Below are 21,288 nucleotides of genomic sequence, written 5' to 3' on the forward strand. Positions count from 1 at the left end.
TTACGAAATTATTTTTGAAGATCGTTTATTAGGTGGGCCAACACTTCACTAAACAAAAATGCCCACAACATTTTATTCAAAGGTTTCAATTTCTCTATCACTCCCACTGCAATTCCAACCGAAACACTCATCACTCATATCGGAACTGCTATCACTCACCTTCCTGAAATGATAGCCGAAGAAACCCGACAAGATATAGCCACTACTCTCAGGAAGGCAAAACTTCCCTAATCCAACATCACATCAGCCGAGAGACAACCCAGACCTGATCATCATCCCAACAGACAAAGGCAACGCGACAGTTATTCTCAACACCTATCTTGAGAAGAAAACCAAGACCCTTATAAGCAACTCCAATCCCCCCACCAAAACTAAGAAATCTCTCATCTCCCGAGAAAAATCTTCACGTACTCCCCGCATATACGGTCTTCCAAAAAAAAACACAAACCCAATGTTCCTCTCCGCCCCATTGTCAGTGCCTTGGGTTCTCCAACACAAAACCTTGCTAAACACCTTGCAAATACTCTCCAACCCCTTTCAGAAGAGTCCTTGTCATACGTACGAAATTCATTTTACTTCATCAAAATACTCAAAAACCTCAATATCCAACAGACTGACACCCTTGTGAGTTTAGACGTAGTGTCTTCATTCATAAATATCTCCGTATCGGACACAGAATATTCTCAAAACCAAACACCAAATTTCCAAAGGCATCCTCAACCTCATAAGTCACTGTATGTCCAGCACATACTTCCTCTTCCAAGGTACCTTTTCCAAACAAGCGAAGGGCGCAAACATAGGTTCTCATCTTTCACCAGTCTTTGCAAACATTTTCATAGAAGACTTCGAAACCAAGGCCGTTGACACGTTCAACCACAAACCCTCTTGCTAATTCAGATACGTAGATGACGTTCTCGTCATATGCAATCACGGGTCCAAAACACTTCATAATTTCCTGGATCACCTCAAAGACCTCCACCCAAATAAAATTCACAATGGAAATTGAAACAAATAACTGACTCCTCTCTATTCCTAGATGTCCTCATCACAAAATCCAATAACTCCTTCACCCACACGGTCTACAGGAAACCAACACACACAAACAGATACCTCAACGCAAACTCCCCTCCTCACTCAGCATAAACCAACACCATCTTAAATTATCTCGTCCACAGATCGCCAGAACAAACCACAAGAGCTGGCTCAACTCAAATTAGCTCTTCTTCAAAATGGATTCACAGACCATCAAATTGACAAATCCATCCGTCGTCAACATACTTCTCCATCCAGTCCCAAAGATCCAAAAGACAACAACGTTCACCACAAATTGCCCGAATTGTCAAAAAACAAGATATAAAAACGGTTTTCACCGCCAACAATTCATATTCCTCCGTTCCTCGTGACAAAATTGTCAATGAATCTCAGGGTATATATGAAATTCCATGCTCCGATTGTCGTAGAACATATGTAGGCCAGAACAACAGACGTGTGACAAGTAGAGTATACGAACATCAACTTGCTGTCCGAAAGTCAGGCCCGTCCTCAGCCCTGTCCAAACATCATTAAGAGACAGGATACAATATAGATTTTGCGAACACTAAGAACATCGCCACAGCGAAAACACTACAAGCTCGGATAATTCACGAGGCCATCGAAATCGAAAAGCGACCTTTCTACCTAAACAAACGTGATGACGGTCAGAGACTTCCAACTAGCTGGAAACCCCTAGTTTCCCGATGTCCACCCCCCACTCTATGAACACAAATTGTGTCCGGAAGAGTATGACACACTTACGTCCAGCAAAGATCTGTACACATTAGTACGGGAAACAAGATTGTTGGAATAGGGTTATGAACAACCTGGGAAAAATCGCAACAAGCTCTTGCTTGAGATCAAATCAAATCAAAATATACTTTATTGTCCGAAGATTTGCATCTTATTGACAAAGTCCAAGAAATACAATGTTAATATAGAAAAAGTACTGAAAAAGTATAAATGTAGATATAAAAAAGTTCCAAAAATGTATAAATGTAAATATATAAAAGTTCTAAAAATGTATAAATAAAATACCACCATGTATAAAGTAATAGTACAAAGGTTAAATTGCTAATATATTGTTAAAAGGGTTCGCTAAAATACTCTTCCAAACTATAATAGGGTCTATCAACAAGTAGGTTCTTCACCGTTCTTCACGATTCTCTGAGTTTTACTTTACAGAGACATCTTAGTGTACTCTTCTGTAATATCAATACAGAAGAGAGAAAGGATGAGTTGCAAGCTCCCTAAAAAGGTATTCCATAAAGTAGTCGAGAACAGAACCCTGTGGTACACCAGATTCAATGGCCCTATTCTCCGAGAGTTCCGTTGTCCTCGCCATTTGACTTCCACCTGAATGGTAAGATTCAAACCAAGTGTTCGTTACACCTCTTACATCCATATTTATGAAGTTTTTTGGTAAAATTTTTTGATTGACGCAATCAAACGCCTTTAAAATATCGCAAAAAATAGCGGCTGCTACTTCACCAGCATTCAATTCAGAGTAAATTTCATATAAAACAGAGAAGATAGCATCATTTGTATCTTGCCTGAAACCCAAACTGGTTTTTGCTTATAATACAGTGGAGTTTTAAGAATTCATCTAAACGTACTTTGACGAATTTCTCAATAATTTTTGCTAAAGTCGGTATTAAGGAAATAGGACGAAGATTGGAGGGATTATCTAAATCACCACCTTTATGTATTGGAATCACAATGGAAGTCTTCAGGGAAGAAGGAAATGAGCCAGTTCTGAATGAATTAATAAGGGCGACCAAAGTTTCTAGAGCATTGAGTGATAAATTCAGAAGAATCTTAACGAAAATATCATCATATCCGGCCGTGTTTTTGTTTTCAATTTCATGAAGTGTTCTGAACCATTCGTTAAGGTCAGTGTCATATAAAATGAGACTGCCATGAATTTTTATATTTTTTGAGTTGATCAATGGATCATATGGAGCATTTATTGTGAAAAAAGAAATGAAAATTTCTGTTTTTTACCACTTTTATTTGTAACTAACGTTACTGCAGTTTCGTCCTATACGGACATTTTCAAACTTATACAAGCATTAAGCATAAGCATTCATTGTGTTAGTCGACTGTTTAGCAATAGAACAGTAGAACTAATTTATTATATTAGGATTAAGTGAGAGTTCAGAGGTTTTTTTTGTTTTACCTCTTATATCACTAATAATTGACCAAGAAATGGAAAAGTCCGACGACTCCTAGAAAGTGGCGGAAAAAATACTTTATTCAGAATGACCAATTAAGTGACCTTTCAAAAGAGTCAGTTTGCTTTTGATATTCAACAATTTTTCTCCATATCCGTTAGAGGGATGCAACCGAATTGAAAACTCTCCAAAAATACGCTTCCCCTTAATGATAAAGTTGATGAATATTACTGGAGTTTTTTTCCAACACCAAATCGTTATTTTTAACACCTTGGCACGTGTTTCGATCACCAAGTGATCATCTTCAAAGAGGAAGATTAAAACTGTTTTAAGTTGATGACGAGTTTTTACTTTTTACATGTTTTATCAAAGGGGTAACATATTGAGGATGCTTCTTTCCAAATTGACACCATGTATAATCAAGACAAAAAATAAATTCACATCATTTACAGTCGTACACATTATTGAAGTTATCTTTTAAATTAATCGCTGTGTTTTGAGAAGAAATAACTTTGATACTCTTGAATTTTTTTTAGAGGCGACAACTACAATAACCAGAAACTATTCTAACGTCAAAAAACTAACTGTGACACTTGATGTCATCATATTTTTAATTTTTAATCTAGCATAGAACAAGTTTTGCCTGACCACACATATAAATTTTATGAAACGATTTTTCGGCATTTTATTATTCCCGAATAATGTTCAGATGTTCCAAATATTATTATTACATTTCCTTGGATGTAATAGCGAATGTAATTATTCGTTGAACATCTCCAGCAAGTTTGGGGTCTATAAATAACTCTCCAGATATATCATACACGAGCGTTTATTTTTAATTTGAGTATGTTTCTGGTTGATTTACTTAATCTGAAAGTGAACAATGCCGCTCACGCCCTTTTTTAGGTTCGATTCAGATTTCTGATGAACGGTTTTTATTGCTGTGACCTTACCTTGGGAAACTGGGAGTACTAATTTCCGGTATTCGCGGCCCTGGACTTGATTCTGGATTACTTCTACGTTCCATTATTCATGTGTAGGAACGTTGTTATACACAGTCACATAAAATTCACGACATATGGAAGTTTTTTTAATAATAGATATAATGAATATTTGATTTCGCAGTTAGTTTATGCTTGAAAATGAGTAAAATACAGCATCTTTCCTTTTGTCATGTGCTACTCTAAACCTGTCAAATTTTACATTTTTTTCGAAGCTCCTCAAAAAATCAGTTTTTTTGGAAATTTTGAAAAATGCCAATTGGCCTATTACCAGAATGAAAAATAAATACACCTCCAGAAATTCGTCTTTGTTGTTGCAAAGTTCATCTAGTTTTTTCATTTCATTGTTAAACTGATTCGGATTTTCAATGTATGGACGTTAATATGTCAGTTATCGAATAAACGTATTTCTATATTTTCTTATTACACTGGTATTCCTATTTTTTAATAGCGTTTTATCCAGTTTGATTATTTTTCTGACCAATAATTCAGTTACAAACTAACGCGAAATATCATACTTTTCTGTAAACTAAACAGTGACCTGCAGTTTTATAACTATTCAAAAGACTTTCGTTCTAGCGATTTGTACTAAACTTGATATAAAATTTCTTGATTTCAAACATTGGAAGAATAATGCAGATGAGTTCTAAATATTTTGATGTAGTGTTACTGTTAGATGTAAACTGTTATATGTAGTTATCGAGCAAATAATAACGCTTTTTGAGTTAATTTCATAAATCTTATATTCTTTATTTTCACCATTAGATGTGTAAATAACATCAAACCAAAATAACTATAACCAAATTCACAACAAAATATCATAACATTCATTGATTCATCCCAATAATCTTATAAAGAAACCGAATTCTCATTCAGTATGCCGTCCTTCCCGTTTTATACAAATTATAGTCCTTTCATTCACAGACTCTGTGGCATTTTTAATAAATAAGGGATTTTTTTTAGCACAACACTCCCGAATGGTATTCTCTAAATGTTTTTTGCTTGCAATTGGTCTGTGCTTATACTCTTTTTGTTTCAGATAACCTCATAGAAAAAAGTCCATCGGAGATATGTCCGGTAATCTTGGTGGCTAATAATCTTCCCAGTCTCGTCCTATCACTTTGCCCCTAAACATCTGACTGATTCACTGTTTCACTTCTACCGTTTGGTGGATCGGTGACCCGTCAAGCTGATACCACAAATTTCGTTTAGCATTGAGGGGCAGATTAACCAAAACTTCAGACAACTGATTCACAATGAAATTTCTGTACATGTCTGCGTTCAAATTTTCACTAGAAATATATCTTCCAATTATTTGGTTACGTAATAACCCACACCACACATTTGATTTTAACGAATATTGGTCACGGCGTTCTATTCCAAAATTTGGATTATTGTTGGACCACCAGCGACAATTTTGGGAACTAACTGTTCCGTTCTACGTGAAAGTTGCCTTGTCTGTCCATAAAATCCTGTAGGAAAATGAGATGATATCATTTTTTCTCTCACCTTGGAATCAAAATGAAAATCCTACTCGAATATCGAAATCCCTTTTTTAAGTGTGTGTATGAACTTTGGCTTCGAGTAATGTAATTTATTTTTGTGCAAAAGTCTTCTCTGCCAACGCCTGTATCTTCACTAGTACTCATAATATGAGTTTTTCCGTCTTCAACAACGCTCAAACAAACATTGAGTTGTTCTTCTTCATTATACTTAATTGGATTATGTAGTTTCTTGAAACGATTGTTGCTTTGATTGTTGACAATTGCTTTGAATGTTTTCAATATCATTCTCACGGTACTAAAGTGAATATTTCTCCCTGGATGCCGGTGATTGAAAATACAAGCAACATCTCGATATGACACATTCTCACCACAATAAAAGAACGATTTCCACTTTGTCTTGTATGGATAACATTGTACATAAAACTTATTTGTAAATTGTAAATGTACGAAAATCTGTTCACAAAACAATTTGATTCATCAAACGCAAATATTTGACATTAACCAAAACAAAAAATTTGTTTCAAAAGCCTACTGAGGAAACACTTTATTTCGATTTGGTCAGTACCTACTATTTTCTTCCCGATATGTTGCATTAGTCTTGTAATGTTCAAAATCACGAAATTTTATATCAAGTTTAGCACAAATCGCTAGAACGAAAGTCTTTTGAAAAGTTATAAAACTGCAGGTCATTGTTTAGTTTACAGAAAAGTATGATATTTCGCGTTAGTTTGTAACTGAATTATTGGTGAGAAAAATAATCAAACTGGATAAAAATCTATTAAAAAATAGGAATGCCAGTGTAATAAGAAAAGAAAGAAATACATTGAAAATCCGAATCAGTTTAACAATGAAATGAAAAAACTAGATGAACTTTGCAACAAAGAAGAATTTCTGGAGGTATATTTACGTTTTTATTTTTCTGGTAATAGGCCAATGCGGGTATTTTCTGGGCAAGATATGACATTGAAGTCTCGTATTCATCAAAATTATGAAATCTGAATCATGTTTCGTTCGAATCGATAGAACGAAAGATTCGAAAAATTTTAAAAAATTGAGACAAGTTGAAGTTGGCAGTAGAGATTTTAAATTTCGAGCAAGGGTATAAAATTGGAAACTGAGCAACTTTTTTTCATTGAAGTTTCTAAAAAAAGATATTTTTAAGATTTTCGAAAAAGTTGTCGAAATTGACAGGTTTAGAATAGCACATAACAAAAGGAAAGAGGTTTTTATTTACTCATTTTTCAAACTAACTGCGAAGACAAATTTTCATTATATCTATTAATGAAAAAACTTCCATATGTCGCAAACTTTATGATGTGTGACACTGTATATTACTGAGAGAATGAGTTGTTACAAAATACAGGGTATCAATTTGAAAATTTATCTCCCTTAATTTTCACTGTTTAGTGATAATCCCACAATAAAGTGTTTCTTGAATACGTTATAAATTTTCATCAAGTATCTGCCGATTCTAACACATATTTCGAGAAATAATAGTAATAATAATCATCGTTCTCATTATTTTCAACAAGCAAGTTATAACTTAAATTAAAAGCAAGAAAAAATATCACTCAACAACGAAAATAAAAGGCAAAGTTCAGTTATTTCAAAGATGAATATCTGATTGATCTGTTCTTCCACTTAACCTTAAACCATCTCCGTGACTTCCATGAAACAATTCCATATTTCTGCAGTTAATTTTTATCAAAATTACAATTACAAATAAGGGAATTGTTTAAAAAAATACTTAAGGTCTGCCTGTGACTAATACTATTGTATATTTTATTTGGAATGAAGTTGAACTTAATATATCTAGATGAGGGGGTAATTTTATATATATATTTGTGATTTGATAATTATATAAATGTTGAAACACCTATTGATGCCATTATGTGCAGTGCCGGTTTTAGCACTATCAGCGCCCTGGACGAAATTTATACGGCGCCCCCTAACTGCAATTCAAACCCATATGAAAAAAAAAATATATAATGAAATCACCATTCATCAGAAGAAATAACCATTTGTAAAAAAAACACATAAAATTTGACTTTTCTAGCCTTTCTGTCAGCGAACTCTTTCATTATTTTATCAAAATCGAGGTTTTCAGCAATTTCATTTTCGATTAACAAAGTTGCCAAGTTTGTCAATCGGGATTACGATATTGTCAATCGCAGATAGATTTTTGTCAGCATAAGCCTGGAAAAACTCCTCTCCCCACTAGCAACCGTTACAGGTATAGTTAATAATATGCGCATTGCTATCCATGGATACAGTTTTGTAAGTTGCGATCTTTGATCAAATTTAAACAAAAACAGGGATAGCCACATTCTAATCAGGTTCAAAAGATTTCAGACTTATGAGTTCATCACACAACGTACACCCATCTATATCTGATTCAGAGTCCACAGTTACTTTCAATTGGAGATCACCACAGAGTTTGACAAGGTCAGGTTTTTCCGAAATCTGTTTTATATTGTACAAAAAAGACCAATATTCCGAGTACTCATTTAACTGTTCAAATCTTTCAGTGACTGAAATTAATGTAGTGTCCAAAAGACAGTTGAAAAATTCAATTTCAATTTTTTTTTCCGGAGAAGCTATAGGTTCACCGTAGGCAGTTTCACCAGCTTAACGCTTAACATATCGAATTCTTGTCGTGGCTCTAAACACAGGTTCAATTTACAGTTTTTTTTCTCGATGGTCGGGGATTCCCGGTAAAATTAAATGCATGCAGTGCAGTGCTCCAATTTGAACACTGCGTTTCATTCTAGTGTTGCCAACATAAAGATTTTTTCGCTAAATTTAATAGGGAATTTATGAGTAAGTAGGCCTCGCTCAATGAGCGCCGCAGGCGCCCCTTTATATCCGGCGCCCCTTTATATCCGGCTCCCCTTTATACACGGCGCCCTGGGCGTTCGCCCAACCGCGACCTACATCGCCACTCGCCACCTCAAAATCCACACCATTCATGCATTGGACGCTCTTGGATATCATCTGGATTGGTATCGTACAAAACTCGACAATTTTGTTTGTTCACGTGCGCATTCATCCAGAAATGGGCCTCATGTCTGAAGATGATTTTTCGATGAAAATTAGGGTCAGTATCAATAAAGGGGAGTGTCCGGCTACAATCCTTGGGGAAGTTATGGAACAAGCAAAAACCTGGTTCTTGATACAAGCTCATACTCAATGAAAAAAAAAACAAAATTTTCATTTTCGAATCCAGAATATCCTACAATGTAGAAAACGACCTAAACATGCTGCACACTAAATTTTTGGGTGTAGATGTAGATGTCAGGCTACTATGTAACATACATATACATGGTGGTCCACTAAGTGTGCAACAAATGGGAAACTTTTTTATTATCAATTTCTCAGATTTGTCTGTACTATCGCTTATTGGTTCTTTTTTGTTCATGGCTATCCGCGATAGATTTTGACAGTTTATTCATATGAACATTATACTTACCTCGTTAAGAGTATTTGTTTGATTCTAGAGTTCTGTTAAATATCGTTGCAATAAACATTAAGTTGACGATCGCCTAAAAAAATACAAATCCAACTAAATTTTACAAATACACTTTCATTTGATAAAAAATACTCCAAACTGATTTAACTGTGGCTACTTCAAATACATATTAAATCAAAATAGTAAAAATATGTATCATAAGGGGGTAATTCAAAATTTTCCAAAAGAAAAAAATTCGAATAGCAGGCAATGACTTCGTATCTGAACATAACTTTCAATTCTAAGCAACTTTTCTCTTCAACATATTTCTATATTTTTTGAAATAAGGGTACTTTACTCTTGAACTTTATATTTTTTGGCCTACCCTGTATGGTGTTTGTCATAAAGCCATTTCAGGTACACTTGGTATAATAGTTTTGGAACATGCACCAACTTTTGTCAGAAATGAAATTTTCTGAGAAATCGATAATAAAAAAGTTTCCCATTTGTTGCAGACTTAGTGAACGACACTGTATATACAATTTGCAATAGACTAAATAGTGCAGTATTTGCTATGAGAAAAGTTAAACACTACTTATTAACCAGTCCGCTGCGATAACTACTTATTATGCACTTTTCGAATCCATTATTAGATATGGCTTGTCTATCTGGAGCTCGGTAGCTCAGTTTCATTTAAATGTTATATTCGTCATTCAGAGATCTATTATAGGAGCTGATTTTGAAGACTCCTGCAAAACCATCTTTAAAACTTTGAGAATAATTACACTTTACTCTCTGATGATTTTTGTAAAGTTACCATATGTCAAACAAAACATTAATAGTTAATCTGTTGTCTCCGATATACACGGTCACAATACTAGAAATAAAGATAATTTTATTATACCTCAAACCGGGGTACAAAGAATATACGATACTATTAATATTAAAATGTATAATGCCCTACCTCTCACAGTACGTTCTCTGAACTTTACTAAACAAAAAACATTTAAAGACATTACTTACGGAAAATCCTTTATATGGTATTAAATACTTTTTCCATTCATTCCCTGGACCATAGAGCAGAGATACCTTGCACGATTGTATGTAAGTACTGTATTATTATTTTTATTGCACAGTTAAGTATCTTCTGAAGATTTTATATTTTACATTTTGACCATATGTTAATTTTATCTTATTTTGTGACATGTTCTAAAGCGGTAGTTTTGTTACGAATCAAATACAAATTTGAATTTGTGAGTTGCCAACTGCTCCAGAGCCCATCAAGCGAACACAAGTAGTTGTCTATGGTCGTTTACCTTCAGTTCCTGAGTCACTCGAATTTTTTTCATGTGCAGGACCGAATCAGGACAGAAAATTCGCCAAGTTATGGTCTGCGAAAAGGCCGAGTTCTGGTAAACGACGCTAAATCGACTGTCTCAGAATCTTCTGCACTCTCTCACAGACAGCGGCGATGTTTTCGGCAGGTCTTGCGTCTCGTCGACGTACGGGTGTGTGTTGGTCGATCGTTTACTGAACCAGTGGACTGAAATTTATACACCACAATGCGAATTTTCACATTAGTAGGACGATTATGGCGACCGTAAAATGGGCGAAGCGCGCGGTACGTTGCCCGAACGGAACACCCATTTTGATAAACCAATTTAATTATTTGCATGTGTTTTTGAATGCCATATCCATCCATGATGATTTGGCAAAACAGACTGAATGAATAACATTTAATTTGACAGATGTAGCTTCAACAAGATGGCCGTTATCAATTGTCAAAGTTCGAAAGTCCCTGTTGGAAAACCCTATATATAACCGCATGAATGTTTATGTTTTGAACAAGGGTGGGGTTTAGTTTATTTGACTCTGATGTTCGAGTTCTAAACATCCGCACGACATTTAATTTTTTCGGAGGGGGGTACTTTTTTATCAGTATTTCATGATGCACATTTCTAATCTGAAAATTAAGTGATTTCAGTCTTTCAAATTTGCTTTCCGACCTCGTGTCACATAACTTCTAAGCAGTCAAATAGGGTACATTCTTTTTCAGATCATCCATCACTTCATTGACGTTGAAAAAACTATATAAACTTTTTGAACAACTCCAATGTCGAGGCCTAAACCTGAAAATATTATAGCGAGGCTTCTCCACTCGTCTCACCCTAAGGACGGCTCTGTAAACATGCCGCATTATGTCAGGAAGTAGATGATGAATATTTTGAACCTTTATTGGGTTTTGAATTTTTTTTTTATTGAAGATATGACGTTTATCCTTTGCAGCTTCGTTAAAGAATGGCTACCTTAATTTAACTAGAACGCAAATGAGCACTAAAAATTTCCATATTGAATAGAATAATGAATAGATATTCAAAATCCCATAAAAATTCAAATTCCAAATTAGTTTCAGTCACAACAATTATTCATTTTATATCTGTTCTACACATTTGTCAATCGCAGAGTACAACATATCTTGGATAAGAGATATGAGATATCTTGCGTGGGTAGTGATAAAAAAGTACAGAGTTAACCGACAAAGGAGATAAGCTATTTTCTTTTCATGGACACGATGACCTATAATATTCAATATAACTTACTATCCCGTCAAATTCTGAGATATTTCCTTCTTGTTTTTCGTTGATTCGTTGAAAGAAGTTCAATGTGGAGGTTTGGTTTGGGAAAAGAGGTATTTGTTTTACATTTGAAATTATTGATATATCGAATTTTTCAATTTTTATATGCACAATGCTGGTAAACAAATGAAGCAATAGGTATTTACACGGTTTTTCATTATTAGATTCATTCATCAATAATCTGACTACTTTTAAAACCTGAAATTTTCTGCTAAAGCTAAATTAGCAAAGGGGTTTACATGGATTTACAGGGTTAACAGAGTTTACTATTGTTTGTTCCAAAAGTTTTGTCTGTTTTAATGTTATGAAATATCATGGCATTGTCCTTGATAAAAAACTCACCTGGAACGCTCACTTGGAAAAAGTTTACACAAAGCCGGACTGTTGCTATGGACATATCGCAGGATTTGTGGTAACACCTGAGGTTTAAGTACCTAACAAATCCATTGGATTTATGTGATGATCGTCAGACCAATGATCACTTATGGTGCAATTGCCTGGTAGTCAAGCTTTACAGAAAACGGCTCAGGCGAAACTTTCTGGCTTACAGAGACAGGCTTGTCTGGCCATCAGTGGTGCCATCAGTACCACACCGTCAGCGGCCATGGGGATCCTTCTAAATCTACCTCCTCTCCACATTTTTCTGGAGAGAGAGGCTAGATGGACTGCATATAGACTTGCACACATTGCCAATTGCACAAATCGATTTGATGAAGAGTGCAGCAGAATGTTGGTTGACACTGGAAGTCACAGCATTTCGGAAATGACCTCTGACTTTATGCCTCCAACTGTCAACTACGAACTGCCTTATAAAGTACTGTTCCCGAGTGGAAAGGACTGGATCCTCCGGGAGGAGGAAATATTAAGAGCAGATAGTTGTTGGTTCACAGATGGATTGAAAACATCTTCAGGTTCTGGTGCAGGTGTTTTCAGTCACAGACCCAAGACAGAGATATTAACCTGCCTAGGAACCTATGCGACTGTATTTCAAGCGGAAATTTACACTATTGAATTGTGTGCGGAGAGATTGGAAGAATCCAACCTCGGACACAAGTCCGAGGTTGGATTCAAGTCTCACAGTCACAAGTCTCGAACAGTCAAGCGGCGTTCTAAGCTCTTGGCTCCTACCGAGCAATATCTAAATTGGTAGCAAATTGCCAAAAATGACTCTCCTCCATAGGAAGACTTAACAGATTGTCTCTGGTCTGGATTCCTGGCCATACTGGCAGGGAAAGCAATGAGGTTGCTGACTCCCTTGCAAAGGAGGGTGCTACAAGCAGTTTCACCGGACCAGAACCTACCATTGGCATCGCTTTGAGCTTTGCCAAACAAACATTGAACACCTGGATGGCAAGAAGAAGACTTCTGGTAGAATCTTCCAGGATTGACTTACTCCAAGGCCCTTCGAAGCTTGATACCGAACAGTTGTTGGACTATCGTAGGGATTCTTACAGGTCATTGTCATTTGAATCATTATATGCAGAGACTCGGACTGTCGGAAGACAGTTTGTGTCGACTCTCTCTGTTTGGAAAATGATAATACAGCAGAACACATACTTTGTGCCTGCCCCGCTGGGAACCAAATCAGGTTTCCAGAGTTTGGTAGAGCCGTAGGTACTCTTGCCATCTGACTTGAAAGACCACTCACCACTCACGTTAAGAAGCTGCTGGGTTCATTTGGTCAAGTGTGAATTGGTATGAGCCACAATACAACTTTGAGGGTTGCGGTGGAGGGTGGAATAGACCTACTCACTTTGGACCTAACTCAACCTATCTATCTTGTTCCGAAACATCGGATGTTCGCCATTGAGGATGATAGTGTTCCATGTAAATGAAGTTTTACCTGTTTCGTACACTATATTTTGTAGCAATAATGTGTATGATATCTGATTCAATTCCATAACGAATAATTGGAGTAAAAACTGAATAAGTAAACATCTTTTTGTATAGTTCAATGTTTATATGAAAGTAATTGTCGAATGTCCGCAATTGAAAATGACAATGTTCCATGTAAGTAAATTTGTACCCCTTTCATATACTATATCTAATTCAATTTCATAAAAAATATATGGAGCACAAACTGAATAGAAAAAAGTGATTTTTCACAATAGAATGCCCATATAAAAGTAGTTCTTTCGACAGTATTTCTTCTTTCAAGTAATTCAATGTTTATATGAAAGTAGTTGTTTCAGGAGGCTTTTAATTCCAGTTTGTGTCTGAAAGTTACTTCTTTGCATGATCTACACAATTACGTTAAGAATTAATTTATAGAGATGGAGAAATCTGAAGCCAAAATCTATCTTTCCCAAGAAATATATTTTATGAACTGTGAACCGATTTTTTGAGAAATGTACTTTTTGTAGCGTATCAGTGTATCAGCTCTGCTTTTAATATAGGTTAGGTTAGGTCCAAAGTGAATGGGTCTATTCGACCCTCCAGCGCAACCCACAAAAGTTTATTGTGGCTCACACCTATTCACACTCGACGAAATAAACCCAGCTTCTTAACAAAGCTGATTAATTTGTATGGTGAGTGTTCTTTCAGGTCAGATGGTAAGAGTACGGCTGATGGTATAGTATCTACAGATCTCGAAATATTTCAATTTCTATATACATATCATAAACATTAAGATTTGATTTTTTGGGAAAGAAAGTTTTTGGCTTTCTACTACTCCATCTGATACAAAAAAAGGGATGAGAGAATCTTCCAAAGAAAGGAAGGAAGTAATCAATTTGAAACTCTATACATGAATGTGTAGATCATGCAAAGAAGTAACTTTCACATACAAACTGAAAGAAAGTCCTCCTGAAACAGCTACTTTCATATAAACATTGAATTACACGAAAGAAAAATAATTCTTTCGAAACAAATACTTCTATATGAACACTGAATTATACTGAAGATACTTTTCTCTACTCAGTTTGTATTTCAAACATTTGTTGTGGAATAAGAATCAGATATCATTCACATGAGTTCTACTTTGAATGAATGGTAATAAATTGTACTCACATAGAACACTGTCACCCTCACTGGTATACACCGATGTTTCGCCTTAAGGCTCTTCAGTACCAAATTGGATACCATTATAGAAAATACACACACTTCATTCATGAATTACGATTTTGAATGTCACGGAATAAGCTTGATCTGCTTATGTCATCGATGACATCGTAATGACATTCATTCACCTATTTGATTTAATCCCAGCCAAGAGGAATCTTATTTGAATTGAAGGGGTTATATTTTTAGAAGTGATTAATTTTTTCTTAAGGCGAAACATCGGTGTATACCAGTGAGGGTGACAGTGTTCTATGTGAGTACAATTTATTACCATTCATTCAAAGTAGAACTCATGTGAATGATATCTGATTCTTATTCCACAACAAATGTTTGAAATACAAACTGAATAGAGAAAAGTATCTTCTGTATAATTCAGTATTCATAAAGAAGTATTTGTTTCGAAAAAATTATTTTTCTTTCGTGTAATTCAATGTTTATATGAAAGTAGCTGTTTCAGGAGGCCTTTCTTTCAGTTTGTATGTGAAAGTTACTTCTTTGCATGATCTACACATTCATGTATAGAGTTTCAAATTGATTACTTCCTTCCTTTCTTTGGAAGATTCTCTCATCCTTTTTTTTTGTATCAGATGGAGTAGTAGAAAGCCAAAAACTTTCTTTCCCAAAAAATTAATCACTCCTAAAAATATAACCCCTTCAATTCAATTAAGATTTGAATTCCAAATTTTTGAGAAATGATATAGGTTCTATGAAAAGGCAAAATACCTTTTTGCTGGAGAAATCAAACTACAGGGTTTGTTCTCCACTTTAAATTTAGCAGATGATAATGAACCATAAAAAATTCAACCAACTTCAATTTTATCGGCAGCCGAAGTCTAATAGTCGAAGAATAAATAAGTATAGTTCGTGAATCATTCGATAGGAGAATACACTTCTGTGAACAAGTTACTGATATCATCACTCGCAAAGAATATTCCACAATAACATCTGTTTGGGTATTTTTATAACAATGCACTCTAGAAGGATTTATTTATAATTTCATAAGAATTCGATAGAGAATGCAGATGTCAGTATTGCCATACATTATTCAATTTGAATGTCCAGCATGTTATGAATACACCTCACATCTATAATTTAAAATGTCTCTACGGCAGTGGCGTAGCGAAGGGGGGTCCGAAAATTTAAGACATTAAAAAATAAATTCAGCATGGAGCAGGTGAAGGAATGAAAAGTTATCATTACTCTTGTCTCTCTCAAGAGAATTACAAGTTATCTGAACGATTATAGGTGCATGTTCTACTGTCAATTCATGATCCAGTTCCAATCAACAGTGACGAAGTTTTTCAAAAATTTTCCCGGGGTTTTGGACCACTTCTTCCGAACCAAATTCCTGACGACGCTATTGCTCTACGTGATGTAATATAATACATTCCACGAAAACATTATAGGATTAAAATATGAAACCATATATAGAAGAACATAAACAGCTGTGCTATTATGCAGACTTTTCAATTTGTCGACTGGATTTTGAACACCTAACCAGTGAAATAACCGTGGACGGATGATTTAAACCTATACCAACATCTTATCAAACTGTAATTTCTTCATTATTCCATGCCATTAACCATAAACTGAAAAACATATTCAATAAAATTATTTAGTGGTTTTTTCTCAAGATACTCAAAAGATATCACTCTTCTGTGAATGAGTTTTAACACGAGAAATTCAAATAAATGACGAAGGTGTCGAAGGTTAAAAAACCCTTTTTTTGTGAATATCAGTGGAAGCTCTTGTTACAGTTTCCTATTTAAATGTTTATTTCATCGGTGAGATGGCATATTTTCAGCTTGTTTAAAAAAATAAATATGTATTAATTCGGTAATTTTTTTGTAACTTCAATTTTTTTCTATGTAGAAGCTGAAAACCTGATGGTTTATCTTTAAATTGATTTTCAAGTTCTATAATTTAAAATACCTTATACACGATAGTGGAAAAATTGTACGCAGAGTTTCTCAGGGGTCAGTCCTAGGCCCAATTTTATTCTTGCTATATATTAACGACATGGCAAAACTTGATATGTCTGGAGCATTTACCTTGTTTACAGATGACACTACGGTACTTTGGCGTAATAAGTATCCTGGTACTTTGACTCGGTTTATCCAGTCATATTTAGAAATAATAAAAAATAGTGTGAATCGAATATGCTATCGCTAAATGTTTCTAAAACAAATCTGATAACATTCGAATGGAACTTAGAACAAGTAATACTAGGTGAACACATGATTGAAAGTAAGCCTGTAACTAAATTTCTTGGTATATTCATTGACAGTCATTTAAAATTTGATAACGCAAATTTCTGCTTTAAAAAAGAAATTATGCAATAAATATAATATCTCGTGAACTCGGATTTTCAGCAGCAATAAATGCATACTATTCACTTATGGAGAGTCATCTCCGGTATGGAATTCCTTTCTGGGGCTCAGACAGCCAGATTTTGATGCAGAATATATTCGTTATTCAGAAAAGAGCTTTGAGAACAATATTCAAATCTAAGATGCGTGACTCGTGTAGGCCACTTTTCTGAAGAAATAAAATTAACAATATTTGAAATATTCATTCTAGAGACTGTCTGCTTACTTCACAAACATAAAGAACAGTTTGAAAGCCATACAGAAAGGTCTACGCGTAGCGATAAAAAACTTGCCCTTCCACTTTCCACATCATCTTTGACCATGCAGTCTCAAATCTATAGAAGAAGACAAATATTTAATCATCTACAAAAACATATTACATCAATTAATGAACTTGAAAAATTTAGAAAATCACTAAAGAACCTTGTTTTGGGAAAGTGCTTCTAAAGTTTGGAAGAGTATTTTGCATACAAATTCTAGTATTTCAGTATACCACGATGTATATCAAGTAATTTTAAAATTGTGTTGTTTTATTGATAACATATTTGTACATTTTTTTCTTATCTTTGATATTTTTGATTGTTTTTTTCTATTATTTTTAATCTTCTCTGTATTTTTGTAAATACTATAGTCTACAAAAAAACAACATTTTATATATTTTTAACATTTTATGTATTTATAAACATGACACCCTTTGTCGACAAAATGTATTACATTTTAGACAATAAAGATCATCTATCATATTCTCTATAAATTGATTCAAAATTAGAAACAACAATAAGAGTATGGTTTCGAAATGTTTCGGTATCAAAAAACTGAGAACACAGGTCCGGATTTAACATTTTGAAGTATTTTAACTTTCAAAGGGAAATAATTCGAAAAAGTATCAAAAACAAAGTGAAGAAGTTTCACGGTTCAGAAGTTTTTTTTGGATAACGTAGAAGTAATCCAAAAATAGATATAAACATTTCAAATTGTAATGTATACTATGGGAATTTGAATATGTCACACAATGGGATGCACATAATATAAGTGTTTACTCCTTACTGTTTTTCGGGTATATATTTTGAAACGGATGAAATTATGGCAGATTTGATAAACGATGACATAGGAATGAATGTAACTGAGATCATCGTTTCGTTATTTTCTAAGAATGTTCAGTCACGAATTTAAGAACTCGTTAAATGTACTGGGACCAAAACTTTTCAAAGAGAATACAAATCACAGATATGTTAAGGAGGAGTTCCACCATACAGACAAAACCACAATATAACAACCGCATTGTATCGATTTCAACAAAAGAAACACTTGAGTTGTCAAAATAAGAAAAAAAGTTGAAGACTGTGTCGCGAGCGACTGTTTTTACCAACAATGAAAATGTCTCGTCGGCAGGCAGAAAGATCAAAAGGTTTCAGTGTTTTGTCTGTGTTTTTGTAAACTGAGTTCGCTTTTCGCTAAGTTCCTTTTGTAGAACATGAGCGAAAAAAAGCAATGGACATTTTGAAGAATGCAGAAATTTAATAGCTGTTCGTGTAGTGGAAAGATAGAAAATAGTTGACAACACACGCGACTCAGACTAGTTTTTGTCTGTTTGGTGGAATTTGAGCTTAGAGTTTCTTTTCGAAACTAAAACAAGTTTTTTGTTTCTGTTTTTAAAAACAAAAGTGGTCGCAAGCGAGCCCGTTTGGTGGAAATCTGTCTTGAGATACCTTGTTATTGTGATAAAAATTATACACATTGGTGAAACTTCAAGACCATTAAAAGTATGAAAACGAACATCGAGATTACTTCGGAAATTAAAAATTAACATGATCAAAATTGTCGGAAAACATTTTAAAATCAGGCGGCTAATATCGAATCAAATTGAACAAGACGATAATGATTGCCAATGAACCACACGCTGAGAGACATGCGTAATCTAAAAGAATCAGCGAAGGTATATTCTTATATCAGAAGAGATGTGTATTGTACAACATTGAGTGTTTCAGAAGGCTAACCTAACACTGACATATTCCACATTTCAAAACTCCTTTGTCATCTGCCCGAAAACTTCAAGTTAGATTTTATTTTTTACAATTCTGAAGACGGACACATTTGAGCATCTGAAACGTTGAGAAGAGTATCTGAATAATTGTTTACTTCTTTTTTTATTATTTTGATACGGTAATGAAAACGACAAGTTACTGATGAACGGTGAATTTAATTTGTGAAAAATACTTTGAATTAATGCAGTAACTCATCGGGGTTCTCTGTTGCGATTTTTTTCAGATCGTGAAAGGTAAAAATCCCTAGAGAAATCCATAAAAAAACTCCACAGAAAATGATAATCGGAAATTGAATATGTCAATTTTCACGAATACTCGAGCGAAATCTGAGACAATGGAAATTATTTCAAAGCTTAAAGGTACCTACTTATGCGGTGAGGTGTCCTAATCTTTTAATACACGACAACCATATATTCTCAAATATTAGATGTTATTATTGCCAATAATAGCAAAACCAGTTTTTTTTCAAATAAACTCCACATAAATGTAGACAACCATCATCAACAGCAACCAGCATTATCGGTGATAACTTTATCGTTTCTTTCTTTTGAACTGGTCAACTAGCTGCTCAAAAGTATCTTACGATAATTGTCTATTCTTCTTGAAGTTATTCGATTATTTCAAAAACTGATATATAGCTAAGGCTTGTTAGTGTAACACAGCCCACTTTAGTTTATTCAGAGAATATCTACATCAAATTTACCTCAATAGGTGGCCATTTAGGACACTTCCAGACCTGAATGATTTAGATTTCTCTCAATGTGGATATCTCAAATAATAAAAAAACCGATATTTGAAAAAACCTGATTCAATGACAAACAGAAGTGTATATTATGGCTGAAAATGGCTATTTTCAACAGTTTTTATTGGGGTAATTTTGGTGTTTGTTATATTTTTATGTCTCATATAAGATGGTTTTTCACCTGATATTAATCAAAAAATTTTTTGAAAAGTTTGAGATCTTACTTCAAATATCATTCAAACGATGGAAATGTTTGAAAATATAATGAGCTACCTGTTTTTAGGAAAATTGGCCGGGAAAAGTTATAAAAAACCAGAATGGTGAAAAGAATCGGGATCTGCAAAACGTAACACTGTAATGAAACTTCAAACTTCTCAGATATTGATAACAGAAGACTGTGTGTCACATTTAAACTTGATAGCTTCTGAAATATACGAGGCGTATGATAAAATTTGAGAAAATAATACAAGTTTAACGCCCTGTTATTTTTCACGATATGGATTTGAGTCCTCTTGTCAAAGTCATCCATAGAAGTATCACCATAAATATTCTCTAGATATTTAGGAACACCCTGTATATTTGAAATTCACAGGTGAATTTCTCCACGGGAATAACTTACAGAATAGTCGTCAACAAGGGCGGATTCGGCACTTCCACCAGGTCCAGCTTCATACACCTGACCGTTCTCTTGAGACAATAACATTTCGAGGGACAACCGGCCAAAGCGGAAAATTTCTTTTTGTGTATCTCCGTCTCGCCTCGTCCCACGAGAAGACCAACAAGCGCCAAACAGAGCAAACCCCGCATCGTTACAACTGAAGCGATCTTTCAAGTACTGAACATAACCGAGTTCAACTTATCAGCGGAGCAGCAAAGCACAGATCTTGACAAAAAAGTGACTCCGCGATTCTGCATCCGATTATTCACACGTGCGGATGCTGACTGCGTCTGAAAACGCTGAAATTCATGAGCGCAAGTGGTGAGCGCTCTCACGCGGTAAGCAACTGAGCATGGCTGTTTTAGTCGTATGAATGTTTTTTTCTCAGAAACATCTCCAATGTTGATGACTTTTTTCCTGTTTATCTATAAGGTCGGTCAAATGTAGTGAAAGTGGTCTATTCAGGAGCACTATTTATTGGTGAAAACAAATCTGAAATATCAGGTTCGGTTCGAGAGTTATAAGGATTAAATCAGAAACCGTCGATACTACTTATTTACTTTCGTTTCCGTTATTTCTAGGAGCATCAAAAAATGTTACTGAGCTTTTGCTTAGGAT

At 34.7% G+C, this 21,288-nt stretch overlaps 1 protein-coding gene across 1 annotated transcript in view; it reads right to left on the bottom strand.

The window, feature by feature from the left end:
• Pxn (Peroxidasin) overlaps positions 1-20,973 on the bottom strand; it is a 96,080-nt gene extending 75,107 nt beyond the window's left edge. The window contains exon 1 of the mRNA XM_074174193.1: positions 20,632-20,973. Within this exon, the coding sequence (XP_074030294.1) occupies positions 20,632-20,819 (188 nt within the window). The 5' untranslated portion in view covers positions 20,820-20,973. The remainder of the gene's footprint in view (positions 1-20,631) is intronic.
• Between the last annotated feature and the right edge of the window lie 315 nt (positions 20,974-21,288).

This window comes from Leptinotarsa decemlineata, unplaced genomic scaffold (genome assembly GCF_025532065.1).
Source record: "Leptinotarsa decemlineata unplaced genomic scaffold, Ldec_3_MD MMD2_P_RNA_scaffold_12, whole genome shotgun sequence".
NCBI lineage: Eukaryota > Metazoa > Arthropoda > Insecta > Coleoptera > Chrysomelidae > Leptinotarsa > Leptinotarsa decemlineata.